Consider the following 19,147-nt stretch of genomic DNA (forward strand, 5'->3'; position numbering starts at 1 on the left):
AATATTTTTGGGAAATACTAGCATGCATTAACACATTTTTAGTATGCCCTGGTCCCTTGACCTCGCTGCAGTCTCTCGCCCAGCACAGTCTGGCATCCGCCAGCACCTGCCCAGTTGGGAATTCATCACGAAGGACAGATGGGTTTTGCAAATAGTCAGAAGGTGCTATTCCCTCCTCTCCGATACTACACTTCTGCCCATGCCACCATACCACCAACTTACAACTGTTTATCGGAGGATCATTTGGCACTTCACCACGAGGATGTCGCGTCTCTTTTGGCCAAGGGAGCCATAGAGAGGGTCCCTGTGCCAGAAGTAGGTTGTGTTTTTTATTCCCAGTGCTTTCTGGTGCCCAAAAAAGGACAAGAGCCTTCGCCGCATCCTAGACCTCCCGGACCTCAATCTCTTCCTCAAGAAGGAGAAGTTCAAAATGGTCACCCTGGCTCAGGTCCTGTCTGAGTTTGATACAAAAGAGGGAGAGGGCCCTCCTACACCTATCACCCCAGGGGGACAGGGCACCGTAATACAGTGAAATAAAAAAATCCCTAAGGGGAACAAAAACCATTCACTATACATTTCACTAGATCACCCACTCCTTCACTCCAATGATCAATCTCGAATAAAGAAATCTAAAAAAAATATATTTATTAGCTAATACCTTAAAATGGCAAAGTGAAATCACCCTTAAAAACCAACATACGACTAATAAAAACCATACATATAAGAGTCAAACAAGAGGGAGACAAAACAAAAGGCATCCATCATAGTCCGATATATTGTTGCTGTCCCAATTTTGGTATCTTCAGGCCAATAGATTTGTGCACACTATCCCTGTTCAATTTTAAGTCCGTTCCAATGAGTCCAGCATTACAATTTGTGTTGACGCATTTCAGCGGGCTTTAAAAATTCTTCTACCACCTTATTCAGGACAAATCAATACACTCCCAACATATATATTTTGCAAATCTATACAAAAACTATACAAAAACAAACAAAAATGCATAAATTCCCAAATATATTTGCAACCCCCCTTTTTAGATAAGATACCAGAAAACAAAAAGAATATCCTGATACCTTTATAGTGAATGTCACATGGAGGGATTCACAATGCATAATCAATAGTCTCCATATGTACTGAAAGCATTTATTTTGCACATACTCCTGTCCCGCCATCTATTCTTTACACTCACCTGCATCCAATATCAGTCAAACAGATATCTGCTCATCATTCATCACAAATCCTTAGCCACAAATTGTATTTTGCTTCTCAATAGTCCAACAATTGGATAATTTCTGTAAGGGCAAGACACAATAAATTAATCACCTATTATCAGCCTGCCTGTTAATAACTTTCAGTTATTTCATTGTGTCATGTGTGACTGAACCACCGCATGCACAGCCCATTTTGTTCCAACCGAAAGTAGTGCATGAAAATCTAGAGTGAGGGAAAAGATTTAATCATAATTCAAATTCATTATTTAATAGTAATAGAAATATTGTCTACAGGACTTACCATGGAGTTCACTTTTATTTGCAACTTATCATACTCAGGAAGAGCACTGTACCGTCAAATTGGCTCTCAATCTCTAATCTATAGATAGAGGGCATGAATAAAGGCCTTTCATTCTTTGATCATAAATCACTACAAAAATTATTATATTCTTTAATCCTCCTTCTAAAACATGATAATCCACCTCCACTTTCTATATTTCACTAAAATATATTAAACAACAAACTTACACCGGTTTAAAAATAATTTTGTTAAAAAAAAGAACGATAATGACTCATTATCTAAAAACCGTCCAGTAAACGTAATCACTCTCACCACCCTACTATGGAGTAGTGGGTTCCAAATACCGGGGATTATCACATATCCAATAACAATCTTCCCATATTACAGCATAAAGTGTCCCCATAGTTTCCTCGATTGTTACCTACCGAATTGCAGGACAGCGTTCTTGTTTTTTTTAATTCCATACATTCAACCCATTAGCTATACCACCTTCCTTTATGTTTAGTGGTGGGTTTGTCCTTACCCAACCTACCACCAATCAACAAGGCCCTTCGTGCCTTACCTAACTTCCTCCTATAAAATACCAACTTCCTGTAACATAAAACATTGAACCACTAACCCCAATTCGTCGGTTCCAATCTACATCCGATCTTTTGTTGCCTCATTTCGTATAGACTTCCTGATGTAACACACTCACTTCCTGTTTTACAAAACACTGAACCGCTCGCATCTGATCGGCGGTTCCAATGTATACACCAATCTATTCCTGATGTAACGCACTCACTTCCTGTTTCACAAGACACAGAACCGCTCGCATCCAGTCGGCGTATGTATGCACCATATTGAATTTCCTCATTCAATATGACCTACTCACTCCTTTTAATCTAGGGGGGCTACCGAATCCATAAAACTCTCCTTTACTCAATATAATGTATCCGTTTATCACCCAAGTCGAAAAGATGCAAATAGCAACTTTCGACTAAACATATAATGACGCTCCCCTGTTTAACCACACACTAATTTCCATTCCATCATTATGGGGTCATAAGTTATAATTCAAACAACAACTAACAAAACGACCCCTCATTCATTAAAAAAAAAAAAATGTCATGTTAAAAACAAACCCACTTATTCCAGTCCTCCTTACTACTCAACCCATTCTTTACTGTGTCCAATCCAATAATGTACCAAAGTTCTCGCCTCTCTCTAAATATTTCACAATTACCCCCTCTCTTTCTTGGACAGATTTTCTCCAGAATAAACCATTGTATATCTTTTTCAGAATGTCTCCTATTGTGAAAATGGTCCACCAATAGTGCATTGATCTTACCTGTTTTGATTGTTGATCTATGTTCACATTGACGAGTCCTCAGTTCTCTTCCTGATTCTCCCACATATCCCTTACCACATGGGCAGAGTATTAAATACACTACATTTTTGCTGCAGCAATTATTCATACTTGTTGGCAATATTGTAAAGCCCTGATATTCTATAGACTTCTCTTCTATACCTAAATAACAGCAGCTGCAATTACCACATCTATAATTACCTCTTACTTCACTGCTAGTCATACTCAGCTGTCTAGAAGGACGTTCCTCTCTGTAAGTCTGAACCAACCTATTTCTCAAATTTTTATTGCATCTAAACGCCTAGAGGGGTTTGTTTAGGGGAATTTCCTCTCCATTGTTTAAAACACGGCAACTCCTATTAATGATGTTCTTTATCTTGTTGCTAATTCCCTTAAATTGGCGAAGTTCTTTGTTCCTACATTCACTATCAAGCATACTCTCTCTGTTATAAAACGAGCTCTCTTAATGGAGTGGCTAATCAATTTATGTGGATAACCTCTGTTCTTCAATTTTTGTTTCAAAACCATAGTGTCTATAAAAATCATCAAGGGTAGTGCAGCTCCTCCTGAGTCTCAGAACTTGCCCTAGATGAATACACTCCATTTGGGCTTTGGGATGAAAGCTTGAGTAATGGAGAGTATTTTTATCAGTGGGTTTTGTAAATAACTCCACCTCTAAAAACCCTCCATTGTCCTTGATCGAAATATCAAGGAAATCTACTGTAGTGTCACTCACATGGGCTGTGAATTTTAAATTCATATCACCCAAATTTAGCCACAACAAAAATTATTGTAATTCTTGATGGGATTCTTCCCATATGAAAAAGATATAATCAATGAAGCGATGCCAAGTCAAGATGTTTTTAAACAAAAGGGGGGCTGCCTCATTATAAATGTGTTTTATTCTCAAATTCATCTACATAGAGGCAAGCTAAACTAGTAGCACAGGTAGCTCCCATGCTGGTCCCTTTAAGTTGTAAATAAAGTTCATTTTTTAATAAGAAAAGATTGCTTTTAAGGACCAAGGTAACACAATTTATAATTAACTCCTTATTCGCCCCTCTCAGATCCGTCATATCTAGACAGCTCCTAATCACTTCAATCGTATTGTCCTGTGGAATGTTTGTATAGAGCGCTTCTATATCTAATGTCACAAGGAATTGCCTATTCCTATTGAACTCCATACCTTCAACCTTAGATATTATGTGAGCTTAGTCTCTAATGTAAGATCTCTGTTGTAAAACCAAAGGTTTTAGAAACCTCTCTACATATTTGCTAAGGGGTTCCATTAGGGACCCTATACATGATAATATTGGTCTCAGGGGTAGATTCAACAGATTCTTATGAATTTTAGGTAGACCATAAAAGGCCGGGGTAATGGGGTTCTCATTCATAAGAAATCATCCCTCCTCTTCACAAATCCAGCCCTCCGATAAACCATTGCAGATGACTCTTCCAATTTCCTTCTTTAATGCCTCAAGTCTAAAAATTATAACACCACCCCCTTTATCTGCAGGTTTTATCATGATGTTAACATCATCTTGAAGGCCACTAAGGGCATCTTGTTTTCCCCTAGTTAAGTTATCCCTAGGTTTAAAAGGGTCCCGCAAAATTCTCTGGATCTCCATCTCCACAAGGGTCTCAAATAGCTCCACTTCTTTACCTACTTGTGTACGAGAGTGGGGTAAACGTCGTTTTAGGTCTTAACCCCGAGACATTCCGCTCATCTCTAAGGAACTCACATCCTGCAAAAAACTTTCGGAATCTGACTTTTCTAAAGAAGGCCATTAGATCCCTTTGCAACTCTAACCTATCAACCCTTCCTGTGGGGGCGAAACTAAGCCCCTTTTCCAACATTTCTATCTCCCTACTAGTCCAGGATCTTTGGGATAAATTCACTGCAGGGGCTTTATCTACCTCCAATATCTTTGGTTCCTTGTTCTCATATATTCCTGTTCGGGTTGATTTCTCTGTGATGAACACCTCCCTCTAATGGACCTGACTCTCCGGTGTGGGCGTGATTCTAAAAAAACATTGGTACTCTGTTCTCCAATATCTGAATTGTCATGCGTGCGTTCCTCTTCCTCAGTCCCGAACCCGAAGATTCAGAGAATGTGACATACTTCTTTCCCCCAATTTTCGGGGCCATCCATCTCCCATTTGGGGTCATATCTGCAACCTGATCTTTTTTCCAAGATAGTAATCTTTCTGAAGGAAAAAGGGTATTTCAAATCACAATTGAATTTATTAATATCCCTCCTCAGCTTTACAGATTTATTTGTGAGGTAGTCTCTATATCCATCTACCTCCTGATTTAATTCTTCCAAACATTTCTTTGCATTATCTAAAGCCATACTGTTGTTCCAGACTTTCTCTAATTCTTCAATTTCTTGTCTTTCAACAATAACCATCCGTTGAGCTGTCTCAATGATTAATAACATCCAATCACAACTAAATCGATTGGCTATAAGGGTCCATATTTCCAAGAATTTCCTATTCTCACTAAATAGGCCCGGTTCATTCCTAACCTGATGTCCAACTGGAATCACTCCTGACTTGACATATTCAATTAGATAATCAGCATGTAGTTCTGTTCTAATCATTTTTTTCTTTAAATTTAAAATCTTATTTCTCTTTTCATTATCTGAGGAAGCTCACATTACTTTCCCATCCACTTTTCCATTTGCTCCAATAATTCTGTTAAATTGGTCTTCACTAAAACCAAATGTTTTAAAAACATCCATGGAAAGGTCCAATGGACAAGCGATCTCTCCAACCAACAGGTTGTACTCAGTATTACACAAAAGAGAGAGAGGACAGGGCACCGTAATACAGTGAAATGAAAAAATCCCCAAGGGGAACAAAAACCATTCCCTACACAATTCACTAGCTCACCCACTCCTTCACTCCAATGATCAATCTTGAATAAAGGAGTCTAAAAAAATATATATTTATTAGCTAATACCTTAAAACGGCAAAGTGAAATTAACCCTAAAAACCAACATACGCCGAATAAAAACCATACATATAAGAGTCAAACAAGAGCGAGACAAAACAAGACATCCATCATAGTCCATTATATTGTTGTTGTCCCAATTTTGGTATCATCAGGCCAATTGATTTGTGCACACAATCCCTGTTAAATTTTAAGTCTGTTCCAATGAGTCCAGCAGTCCAATTTGCGTTGACGCGTTTCGGCGGTCTTTAAAAATTCCTCTACCACCTTCTTCATGACAAATCAATACGCTCCCAACATATATATTTTGAAAATCTATACAAAAACAAACAAACAAAAATGCATAAATTCCCAAATATATTTGCAACCCCTCTTTTTTTTTTTTTTTTTTTAACATTTTCAATGTATTATACTTAATTACTCCCTCTCATCCATTGTCTAGACCTCTAGATAAGATACCAAAAACAAAGAGAATATCCTGATTCCTTTATAGAGGATGTCACATGGAGGGATTCACAATGCATAATCAATAGGCTCCATATGTTCTGAAAACATTTATTTTGCACATACTCCTGTCCTGCCATCCAATATCAGTCAAACAGATACCTGCTCATCATTCATCACAGAACCTTAGCCACAAATTGTATTTTGCTTCACAGTAGTCCAACAATTGGATAATTTCTATAAGGGCAAGACACAATAGATGAATCACCTATTATCATCCTGTCTGTTAATAACTTTTAGTTATTTCATTGTGTCATGTGTGACTGAACCAACGCATGCATGAGTTTGACCCTGGAGACTGGATGGTAGCGTTGGACTTGCAGGACACCTACTTCCATACACCCATCCTCCCTGCCCACAGACATTACTTGCGGTTCATGGTAGGTCACGAGGACTTTCAATTTACCGTGCCCCCCTTCAGCCTTACCAGCGCCCTTCGGGTGTTCACAAAAGTGATGGCGGTGGTCGCAGCTTATGTTCACAGGTTAGGGGTTTCAGTCTTTCCTTATCTTGACGACTGGTTGTTGAAGGTGAGCCTGCCCTAGACTGTCGTCTCCCACCTTCAGACTACTGGGAACCTTCTGCATTCACTGGTGTTCACTATCAATGTGCCGAAGTCACACCTGACTCCCTCTCAAATGCTCCCCTTCATCGGAGCTGTTCTGGACACAGTGAAGATTCAGGCTTATACTCCCCTGAAAAGCGAGTTCAGGATATTCAGGCTATGATACTGATGTATCCGCCTCTATCCTGGATTTTGGTGAGAATGACTCTGAGGCTGCTGGGCCTCATGGCCTCCTGCATCCTGCTAGTGACACATGCCAGATGGCATATGCGGGCTCTACAGTGGGACCTGAAGTTCTATTGGGCGCTGCACCAGGGGACTCTTTCCGACATGGTCCAGATCTCGAAGGGAACTTCGCAAGATCTGCAGTGGTGGCTTCCGAATCAGCATTGGGTCTATGGCAGATCCTTCTCCCTTTCCCATCCATGTCTCACTGTAGTTACAGATGTGTTGCTCCTAGGATGGGAAGGCCACATGGGAGAGGTAGATATCAGAGGCCTCTGGTCTCCAGCGGAGTCCGGCCTCCACAATAATTGGAACTTAATAAATATTGGAGCTCTGAGCAATCAGGCTTGCATTGTAAACATTCATTCCCATTCCCAAAGGGAAAGTGGTGCAAATGTTCAGTCAAAACAACAGCCATGTGGTACTGCAACAAGGGTGGAGTGAGATTGTGGACTCTTTGTCAAAAGGCTCTGCACCTCTGGATGTGGCAGAAACACCAGGGCATAACCCTGATGGTTCAACCTCTGGTGGTCTCTCGCAACGCCAGAGTAGATTAACTCAGCCGTCAATGCATGGTCGATCATAAATGGTGTCTCCATCCGGCGCAAGGCCTCTTTCAGCAGGGGGGAGAACCTTAGTTAGATCTGATTGCCTCCATAGAGAGTAGACATTGTCAGCTGGTTTGCGCGTTGGAGTTTCCTTCCTTCCTACGATTGTTATGCATTTTCATGTAGGCCAACCAACCACTTTACCTCCTTTTTACATCCCCTCCCCACATCCCTTTCATGCAGAGGAGAGACTCTACCATCTGGATCTAAAAAGAGTGTTTGCAATCAACTCTTATTAGGAGTGAAGAAAGAACGGGCAGTGCAGAAGGGTACCATCTCGCGATGTGTTGTGCTCTGCATCAAATTGTGTTACGCTTTGGCAAAGAAGCAACAAGGCTTGCGTGCTCACTCCACCAGAGCAACTGCTTCCACCACGGCATTAGCATGCGGAGTCCTGGACATCTGCCAGGCAGCAACATAGACATCCCTGCACACGTTCGCAAGACATTACTGCCTGGACAGTCAGATACGCAGAGATGACTACTTTGGTTGTACGGCCCTCCTGGACTTTCTAGTATGATCTTGGTTCGCAGTCCACCACAGAGGATGGTATTGCTTGGGTTTCTTTTCTAAGGTAAGGAATGTGCAAATAGAAGTCCCTATCAGATGAAAATGTTACTTACCTTCGGTAACCATTTATCTGGTTGAGACATATTCTAGTTGCAGATTTCTTACCGACCCATCCATCCTCCCCTCACTGCGAACTGATTTCTAGGGCCCTAGTCCTGGCCCACCATTCTCGGTGTGCTTCATAGTTCTGTCCTACCTGTGAAGAAAGTTGTGAAAAGAAACTGACATCAGCGTGCTGGGGTGGCGCATATATACGACCACAATGTCATCACGGTGATCACAAAGCCAGTGACACACGTGGAGTCGACCGACTCCACCTTATGGCACACAATTAAAATCTCTGGATCGAGTCTGATGCATGGGGAAATTCTAAGGTAAGGAATTCTACAACTAGAATATGTATTAACTTGTTCTTCTTAACATTTAAATTTAATTTTGTTTCTCCTCTAAACTATCATCAAAAATCATCATCAAAAATCATCAAAAATGTTATACTATTTGCGTTGTCACAGAGGAGTTATATGAAAAATGATTCTTTAACGATCTCTGGATAGCATCTACAAATAAGTCTGTGTAGAAATTGTCACCAAAAGTACTTTTTCGAAAACGTGGGCTTTGTTTTGAAGATCGCTAAAAGCCTTCTCTCACACAATTCTCAATATGATAATGTTTCTAAAGAAAGTATAACTGCTCTTGCAAAAGGTATCTATGAAAAACATCTCTATGCTCTAATGAAATTGCAGATGTTCCCATTACTTCCTAGTGAAGAGAATATCATGGCATTTGGAAAGCCGGCTAGAAACTTTTGGCATGACAATAAAAATGCCTTTTCACAGGATGGCGGAGCAGAGCGTAATTCTCATTTCTTTTGCTTCATGTAATGGTCTTGTAGGATACATCATTGTGCAGTCAGCTCAAGTTTCTTCTTAAAGTGCCTTCTTACTTAAGATGAGAATTACATTATGCAGATCTATACTTAAGGGAGGGCAGTATGTGTGTCCTTAATAAGGTGGCTCGCCATTTTCACAGTCCAAGCAGAACACTCATTCACTGGGTGGCTAACTTGACTTTCAGGTTTGATTTCTCAGCAAGTCAGAGAACATCCTCTCTTACACCTTTAAACCATCTGCAATGACCGAGCGCAAACATTGATGCATGGTAAGAATTGCCAAAGTTCTCTACCCCAAGATTCTTTTAAATCTTGAAGGTACACATTTTTTCAGCTGTGCACATTTGCGCAGTGACCAGCATAAAAAAAAACTTTTGGCTTGATGTCCACATCTAGTATTCAGACTTTGAGCATGTTCTGTACAAAGGATTCTAGCAACTGGAATCAAGATTTTGGTAACTGGGAGAACACACAGTATCTGAACTAATGTTGCCCTATCCTAATAGGAGAGTCTAAAAAAACACAATTATCAGTGTTGAAGGCTGCTTCCCTCTCTTTGTTATGAGCAGGGTCTTTATGAGGACCAGATGGGCCACTTTTTTGCGCCTTTTTCTTTCCCCTCGCTCTGTCCCTGGCGTTGCTTCCTCTGCGACCCTGCTCCCTTCCCTGAGAAGCGGTTTCCCGCCCTCTCAGCTGACCGGACCCTCCCATCTACGTCCCCTTCTTAATGGCAGCTGCTTTGCACAGTGGGTGCACAACAGGTGTGCTGAAGGTATGCCAAAGGCAAGCCCAACTGCGCCTGGACTGCGCCTAGCACCACGAACCCTGGTCCTCTAACCATCCATTGTTCCAACGCAAAGACCCTCCATGCACTGAACACCGGGCGCTCCACTGCCTGCCATCATTCATCACCTAGAGACACCCATAGGTCTTTCTCCTGCTTCAGCTGCCACCGCATCTTCACCCTACACCAAACAGACCCTCCCGCAACAGGACCATCAGCCACCCACTCTGGGCGCCTCAACTGCATCCTCCTCAACATACACTCCCTCCAGAAACACGTCGTAGAACTCTGGGACCTGCAAGACTCGACCTGCCCGGGAATCGCCTTTCTCTGCGAATCATGGGCAAACCCAATGTCAGTCCCAGACATCGCCACCGCCATCCTCAGCGACTAAAAACTACTCCACATGGACTGGCAATCACACACAAATCCACCCTCCGCCTGACAACCAACTCAGAAGAACACTCCCCCATCAGATCCACATCAACCCAAACTCCACCTTCCACAGCACCCTCAACTACAGGTCACCCAGCCCCCGCCGAGCCTTCAGCGACGCCATCGACGACATAATAGCACTCCATGCACTTGCCTCCACGAACTACCTCCTCCTCGGTGACCTCAACTATGACATTAACAACTGCAATGACCACAACACCGCTTGCCTGCTCGAGAACCTTACCACCATCGACTTCAAGCAGCTGGTCACCACGCCTACACACATCGCGGGACACACACTCGATCCCATTTTCTCCACCAGCAGCATCACCTTTGGCAACCCCTCCACACTACACTAGACTGACCACCACGGCATACACTTCCCAAAAGCTTCCAAACCCACCTACAACCTTCCAGCCCAGATCCCCCAAACCTCTGCAGATTCTGCACTGCTGTGCCACCCTCACCATGGACGAGACCTACTCCATCAACATCCCTACTAGAATAGGAAAGTCTTCTGGCTCGCCCCAAAATCAAGGGGTTCTCATGTACAATTCTTACATAGGAAATTAGCAATAATGCAAACTTATTGTGGTGTAAGAAAAAGTATGTCTTTCGTAAATAGGAAGACAAGAATAATAAACATCATTACCTTAAAACATAAGTACCATCCCAGTTGTTTGAATAATTATTCAACACCCTCTGTACTAATATCCTCCGGGGATGTTCAAACAAATATGAAACATTTAACATAAAGACTTTGAATGAATGTAACCAGTAAAGGAACAGAAAATATGGATACTTGTTGCGATCCTACATCTGCTCTATAGAAAATTCAACACTAGCTACACAACTATTACAGTAGTATTTAAGTATAATGACATAAGCTCGACCGTGCTCTGCAAAGCCTGTGGGGAGAGGACATTTGCAGGAGGGCGTAAGCAGGACTTGCGCAGGAGGGGGAAGCAGGAGTAAATGACGGAGATGACATCCACATTGTCCAAAATGGCATTTTACGCAGAAATGCTCCCTAATTCAAACTCATTAATAAACACACTTCTATTCGTCATAAGAAGTTTGCTTCAATTGCAATTATTAATTCAGTTTATATGTGTAAAATAATTTGTAAAGTTTCATAGTAGTCATCATTATTTAATACACAAGATAAAAACCTGAAAATCTTTTCCACGATGCTTGTGGAATAGTGTGATAAGCGTATTTCATTAAGAAAGTATGCCACCATATTGGCTTCCTGGGCAAACGTTGCTCGATTTCAAAAGCATATGCATGTATGAAAGATCAATGCTATAGAGAGTAAAGTTACTCACTCTGCTGTGCGATCTTTCATACATGTACATGTGCCCACCACCTTCTATGCTGAGGCTCGTAAATACGTGTGCAAACACTACATGTTTAAGAATCTAACAGGGCAAGTGATGGGTTTTAACCCTGCCCATTTATTAGTCAGAGCAGAGAGCACAAATTAAGGGGCCGAAATGCAATCATTATGTTGTGTTTTGTACTTCCATGGTGGCAGTTCTCAGCCTGAAGACGGGGGATATCCTCAAAGGTGATTAGATATATGTTCCAGTCCTCCACATAAGAGTGAGGTGTCTCAATGATTTCCAAATGTTTTTCTTCTGTTTAGACTTTGTATGCGCCCATGCATACACTGCCCTTGCAGCATTACCCTGTCCCACTGGTTGGAAACACTGAGAACATTAAATACAATACCACCATCCCTTGCCTGAATGATGTGCCACAGTAACTTACCATGCACTTCCTGTGGAGCATGATGTTTGTTGTATGTCGTAGAACCGTTGGCATCAGGCTGAGTCTTATTTCCATGCAACAATCCTACAGATAAAATCATTGAGTAGAAGGGAACCCCGTTCACCTTCTTTTGGCACCACTGGAAGTCCCTCAATCCCAACTATTAAGAGTTTATCCCAAGTAAAGAACTTTCCGTTTGCTAAAATCTAAGTATACCTGTGGCTCTTCTGCATCAAATAGTGTCAGTAGCCTTAAGTAAATCCAGTCCGTATGTGCCACTCATGTCTTATTTAAGCAGCGGCTTTCTCGGCCAAACAAATGGAAAACATTCTAGGACTCACAATAATTCTGTAGTTTGGGTGAACAATAGAAATTATTTGGGGAAATTAGCCTCATAGCATGTGGGGAGAGGGGTGTAGTCTGCTAACCTCCAGACTCACTTCACATGCAGAGCATCTCCCGAACTAAGGCATGTGGCACAATCATAGTCAGTAATTGCCTGAATGGTGTTTACTTCAAGCACGTTTTGTTTTTGTTTCTTACACTTATGACTCCTGTTATCTCTTCTATAGGTATTCAATTTGAAACTCAGTGCTGTTATGTAGATGCCACATTGGAGCAATTTCTGGATTGGAGCTGTAAGAAGCCGGTCTTCCCATCACCATTTGCACCTTTTGATTCTTGTGAATACTGGGCATATGCGGATTATAAATACATCGCCATGTTGATGAGCGAAAATACAGAAATGTTTCAGGTAAGCTCTTGTTATGCACAGTTGACTAAAATTGTATTCGTTGTGAACTTAATTATCACCTTGTCCATCAACTTGATAAGAGTTGTATAATTTTTTCTCATTTTTGGATTGTTGCCTCTTTACCCTGCATGTGGCCTTTGAGCATAGAGTGATTCCTAATGTAGCGGTACCTAATGTAGCTTAGGCCTAGCTGCTGCTCCAACGTTCTGGTGACTATGGAGATCCTTTCATCATGTGATGGACGTACTCATAAAAAAATAAGGTTCCATTTTGTCTACTACTGGAATGACAAACACTTGCAGGTTACTAAAAATAAAGCCTTCTTAACGCTGTCCAATTTCAAGTTATAGTAATTGGTGCAGCAAGCTAGGTTTTACTACATTTGTTGTGAGCTGAGCTCTCAGGGTCCGTGAATTCTTAAGATCCTTCAGAAGGATGCTTAATGCTATTAAGCATTATTTTGAATTAACGTAAATTGAAAATTATGTTTTTGAACAATGGATTAAAAATAGTGCTCCTGGCGGCCTTTTTATATGAGGAACTTACTTATTGTGCACATATGACCGTAGATATAATAGATATGCAGCTCAGCAAATATTATCTTGGGTACGATAGTTATAGGGCCTGCTTTGTTTTGCTACATAAAAACACTTCAAATAAATTGACTCTGGTATATTAAAAAGATTGCAATGTTCAATGTCAAATCCTGCTCCTTCATGAAGTGTGGAAGTTCTCATGATAGTGAAAATGTTTCTAGCTTTTGTAACAGAAAGTTTCAGTTCTACTAAGGCCATGGAGGCAAGGATTACGCTTTCACTTTCTTCACTTTTATTAACAGCAGCCAAGCAGTCCATAGACACTTGGGAAAGGATAACAGTTAACATCAGTAACAAATCAACAGTCTCGAGTCCCATAATAGTTCATCATCAGTGTTGCTGTTTCCTCTTTCTTTGCTGCTGTCACAGCCAAGATAAGTGCCTCTGGCCCCTGGTCCTATTTCCTTCCTTATTTATTAGTAATTGACGGATTCCCCATCTGGCTCGGATGGGGCCCAGGATGCGGGGTCCTGTCCTTGGCCCTCCTCTCCCCAGGCTTATACCTTTGAGTCCCCAGCCAATGATAACCCCCAGGGGACATCTGATATACTCATACCAGAGCGGAGTGGACCCATGTGAACAAAGTCGCAACTTCGCTCCCGGCAGAGGCTATGGTCAGAAGCGAGGCCAGAATGCATCCAAATTTGGATCCTTCTATCCTATTAGGCCATACCCCAGGCATGAGGGACCAAGAGGTGGACATAGAGGCAGTGGCACCTACAATTCCTCTCAAGGTGAGTGTCCAGTCATCGTTCCATCACCAGCTGGGGGCCAGGCTACCAATGCTTCTTCCCAAATGGGAGTCTTTCACCTCCAATGCATCGGTGCTCCAAACTGTACAGGGGTTCCATGTCGCGTTTTTTGGCTCACCTTCCCAAAGAAAGCCTCCTTTTCCACTGATCCTCTCGGATGCAGACAGGGAGCTGGCAGATTCGGAGGTGCCTGAATTTCTGCGCTAAGGCACAATTGTAAAGACCTCTCCCCATCAAGCGCGGTTTCTTTGCAATATATTCCTCATCGACAAAAAGGACGGTGGCCAACGGCCAGTTATCAACCAGAAGGAGTTAAACAAGTGGCTGGTTTACTGCCACTTCAAGATGGAAGGGATCCATATTCTACGGGACCTCCTTCAACTCAATGACTGGATCGTACATCTCAACCTCAAGGATGCCTACCTAACTTTCCCAGTTTTTCCCCCACACCATTGGGTCCTTCAATTCCAGTGCAGGGACAGACGTTTGAGTTCATGACCCTACCAGTCGGCCTCTCGTCTGCCACCTGGTGCTTTACCTGGGTAATGCAGTGAGTGGTAGAATTCCTCAGGGCTCGGGGCATCCGCCCTATTGTTGTGCAAAATGCAAAAAAATCTTAAAAATGCACAATTTCAATTGTTTTATATTTCCGACAAACAACATACGTTTCAAGCCGGGCATTGTGAGGGCTCGCGCTCTGGTGCAGGTTTGACTTCCAGCTCGTGACCTGTGTTGGGCATGTGTGCTCATTCTGCCGGGAGCACGTGGTTTCTCATAGAGCTCTAGATTGACCTGTGGTGGATGCAGAAGATTGGCAGTCTTTTGTTTCAACTGCATGTGTCATCGCAGATTAGAGGAAAGTGATTATGGGCCACTAAATGAAAATCATCAGGCTATTTGGCCACCATATTTGTTTGGGGAGTTTTTCATAGGCGTAAACTCGATAAATTGAAGTGTTTTAACACGCATTTGTTTATTTGACAGTTGGATCAGTTACAAATACCCTTTATGATGACAATTATGTTGGATGGGTTAGGACTCAGGCGAGTGAATATAAATTGATATAGTGTGCAATTCAAACCAGAAAGTTTTCATTTAGATAAGTAAAGAGGATGGCTGATTCTGGGGAAGGTGCTATGAACATTCCCGAGGGAAAAATGAGTGAAGAGATTATAAGGAATTTAATTCAACATGCAATGAAAATTTGTTTACAAGACTATCTTCACGGGGTCCTTGGAAAAAAGAGTAAATCAGAATCCGATAATGAACTTTGGTCTCTTTCTGACGGTGAGTCAGAGAATAATAAAATCCAAGGTAAGAGAAAGACTAAACATACGAATGAAGGGTCTAAGGACAGGAAAACGTTGGTTGAGCCATGCACCAAAAAGAGTACAGGTGTCTTAGGCGACACAGAGAAGCGCGAGAAAGATGTCTTTAGGGGCATGCATATAAAAGGCAACCTAAGCGGCGCAAAAAATTTAACAGAGTATAGATGTTGATGATATGAGAACTTTGGTGAAGGAAGTAAGGAAACTCAGAATGAACATACCCTTGATTTGGATGATGATAATGAGTCCACCGAGGAATATATGCATGATGAGGAATTACCCTCTACTTCTAAAGATGCAATAATGAATCCTTTGGGGGAGGAGATGTGTCTCCTTACAATATTCACCACCCCAAAAGTGCTGATTGGTAGCCTCTGGATCATGTGGCTCAATTTTTGTTTTTTTTAAATGGATACGAAATCCTTTAGACAAGGAAGTAAGAAACCGTTTGCGTGCAGAATGCTCAGGCCAGTAATAGAGGAGAAAATCTGTCTCACTCCAAATTTAGACTCTGAGCTGATTACATTTCTTTTTAAGATGAGCAGAGATCCTGGTAAGGGTCGAGAATGCTCTCTGAAGCAGTGTCAGGTAAATTATTAGATGTTATTGGAACACTGGCAAGTATACTGGATATGGCAGAGGAAGCCTACATTAATGAAACTCCTATAAGTCTGGAGTTACTGAGGGGATGGAGCCAAAGAGCTATAATCCTTTTAGGAAACGCTAATGCAGGATTGAATGCTGAAAAAAAGAGAGCAATTTTATTTAAAATAAATCCATAATTGGATAACCTTGCTGTCAAGGAAACATGCCAGAACCCAAAAGGGTAACTACTAGGGTAGATTATGATTAAAAACCTAAGTAAATATGTGTCAACCTTTACAGCCTTAGGCACAGTTCAACATAAAACGTATGTTTAGCAGTAGTGTTTTTGGAAGGCCTGGCAAAAGGGGACTTTCTGCTGGCCGAGAAGTACAAAGGTCTCACTATGCAAACAGAGGAGGTAGAGGATATTATGCTGGAACCACAACCTCCTTTTTCCCTCAGAGAAGGAGATCCCAAAGAGGAAGAGGAGTTTGAGGCCGAGGTCAAGGATCTTCGGGTGATTACAGTGATTATTTCTGTTTTTTTCCGAAGAAAAGCAGAAGGACGTTTGATGTATTTCATAAAAGAATGGGACAGAATAACGCAAGATCCTTGGCTACTGAAAACTATTCAGGGTTATGAAATAGAATTCTTAGAGATGTCTTTTCAAATCAAGGTACCAAGAGAATGGGTGTTGAGCAAGGACCACGCTATTGTTGTCAAGGAAGAGATCACACACATGTTGGAGAAAAGGGTGATTGTGCGAGTGAATGTAGAGAGCAAAGTTTTTGTAAGTACTTTGTTTTTTGTGGAAAAATGGACAAAGGTTTGAGACTTGCAATTAATTTGAGGGAAATCAACCAGTTTTTGGTTTACAGGCATTTCAAGATGAGGGAATCCATCTCTTGAGAGATATGCTGTTAATGGACGATTGGTTATTGAAGCTAGATCTGCAGGATGCCTATTTTTATAATTCCAATGTCGGTACACAGTCAACCGTATCTCCAATTTGTTTGTTAGGGTCAGGTATATCTATTTTGTTGCCTTCCTTTTGGTCTGTCTTAAGCACCATGGTGTTTTACCAAGGTGATGAGAGCAATGGTGTATTTTCTAAGAGAGAGGGGTACGAATCATCGTTTGTGTGGACAACATACTTTTGATGTCTCAAAGTGTGGATCAACTTCTCAAAGATTTGCAGAAGATGAGGAATCTTTTAGCAGGTTTGGATTTCATGATAAGTGAAGAAAAGTCAGTTCTGTTACCTTCTCAAAAGTTGGAATTTCTGAGATTTACGATAGACACATTGAATGTTGTGTTGAGTTTGCCACAGAAAAAGGTAGATAAGATAAAGATTATACTTCCCACGTATCTTAACCCACAATGGCATTCCGGTACATACCCACAATAGTGAGTTGTACATGTAAGAAAATTATTGATTTTACATTACAGACCAGTCAGCAATTTGTATTGGTTCTCTTCCTGTTAAGTCTACAAACTTTACATTTTTCACAGTGTTCTACTGGCCAACTTGCTTGAGTTTGAGGTGTAAATTGACTGTGTACTTAGATGTCCCCTAATAATTGTGGTTTCCTATAGATAATTGCCGGGTGGGCTGAAACAGATTTACCTGTAATAGGGTCCGTTTTAATCATCTTCCAATGCCAAGACCTGATCCGGGTGATGGACTACGGTTCTGCATTGTATGTTGTAATCTTCTTGACAGTGTTGATAACTTTATGTGGCTTGATTGCAGGTAAAGTTCTTCGATTTTTGAAGTTATGCTTTAGCCTTAGCTAGTCTCAACATTTGCCTAGGGTAACCTCTTGCAATAAATATATGTATTATTCTCTTTTCCTTTTAAGTGAATAGGGTTCAGTTTTATAATTTATTGCAAAATGGATAAGCACATGGATAGTGTTTTATACAGCAAGCTATAATAGGGTATCGTAAGCGTGTTGTATTCTGTGTGGGGGCATCTTATGATCTTTGGAATGTAGAATGCAGAATGTGGATTGCCTGTGGATGTCAAGATCTGAGCATTCAACCTTTGGCAGTTGCTGAGAGTGAGAGATCTGTACAGCTTCCTCTTCGTGGGTTTTGTATATTGGAATAAAAGAAGAGCTAGTCCAAAGAGTACTCGCCTTGCAAAACTATTACCCAATGTGGTTTATTTACGAAATAACTATTGGAACAAAACAATTAAAGGGAGTAGTAGTAGTATATTTGCATTGATACATTAGTCATACATATCAAGAGAAAATCACATTTCCTTTACAAAATTCATAATTATATTAGGCTCCTCAGTTGCATTCCTCAATAACAGCCTAGGCTCTTTTATCAAATTGGTATTATGTTTGCAGCCATCCACCTCCAGAGTGTCCTGACTCCAAATTATAGCTGTACATTTTTATCTTATAAAAATATTTCCTGTTTCTCATCTGTATTCAGACACTGTGTGTGATGCGCTGGTCAGTCTAACAACTTCACCCTTTGCAGCTGCAGGAGATGCTCACCTCCCCTTATATGCTTGTGGCCTCGATCCACCCCAAAGCAAGTCGATAGGCTTCCTACAACAGATTTTGGTACCGTATGCTACCAAAGTACAAATCCATTACTACGAATATCACGCAGTTCTGAGGACATAGTTTACATCCTGGAATTTCCTTTCAGCAAAAACATGTGAGTGGCACATTTATGGTCCAGAACACATTTGTGCTGTCAAAAATAAAGACAGTTTGCCCTGTACCGTGACATGTTAGGAGAACTACACTTTTAGAGTTATTGTGAATGACTCCTTTGGACTGTGCTGGTACTTACTAACTGTTGGCTCTACTCTTGTTCCCGAAGGTATCCAGACCCCGACGGTGCCTAACTTCTGGTATTCCTGGCATCTCATCTTCGCTGCTCCTCATAGTCTGTCACCACCTTCCTCTGCTGCGTATTAAGGTCCCTTTATCCAGAC

General features: G+C 41.4%; 1 protein-coding gene across 3 annotated transcripts in view; it reads left to right on the top strand.

The window, feature by feature from the left end:
* Positions 1-19,147, top strand: part of HSPBAP1 (HSPB1 associated protein 1) — an 832,376-nt gene that overhangs the window by 361,647 nt on the left and 451,582 nt on the right. For all 3 annotated transcript variants that reach the window (XM_069224670.1, XM_069224671.1, XM_069224672.1), the window contains one exon: positions 12,743-12,924. In XM_069224670.1, coding sequence (XP_069080771.1) covers positions 12,743-12,924 — 182 coding nt within the window. The remainder of the gene's footprint in view (positions 1-12,742; positions 12,925-19,147) is intronic.

This window comes from Pleurodeles waltl, chromosome 3_1 (assembly GCF_031143425.1).
Source record: "Pleurodeles waltl isolate 20211129_DDA chromosome 3_1, aPleWal1.hap1.20221129, whole genome shotgun sequence".
Classification (NCBI taxonomy): Eukaryota; Metazoa; Chordata; class Amphibia; order Caudata; family Salamandridae; genus Pleurodeles; species Pleurodeles waltl.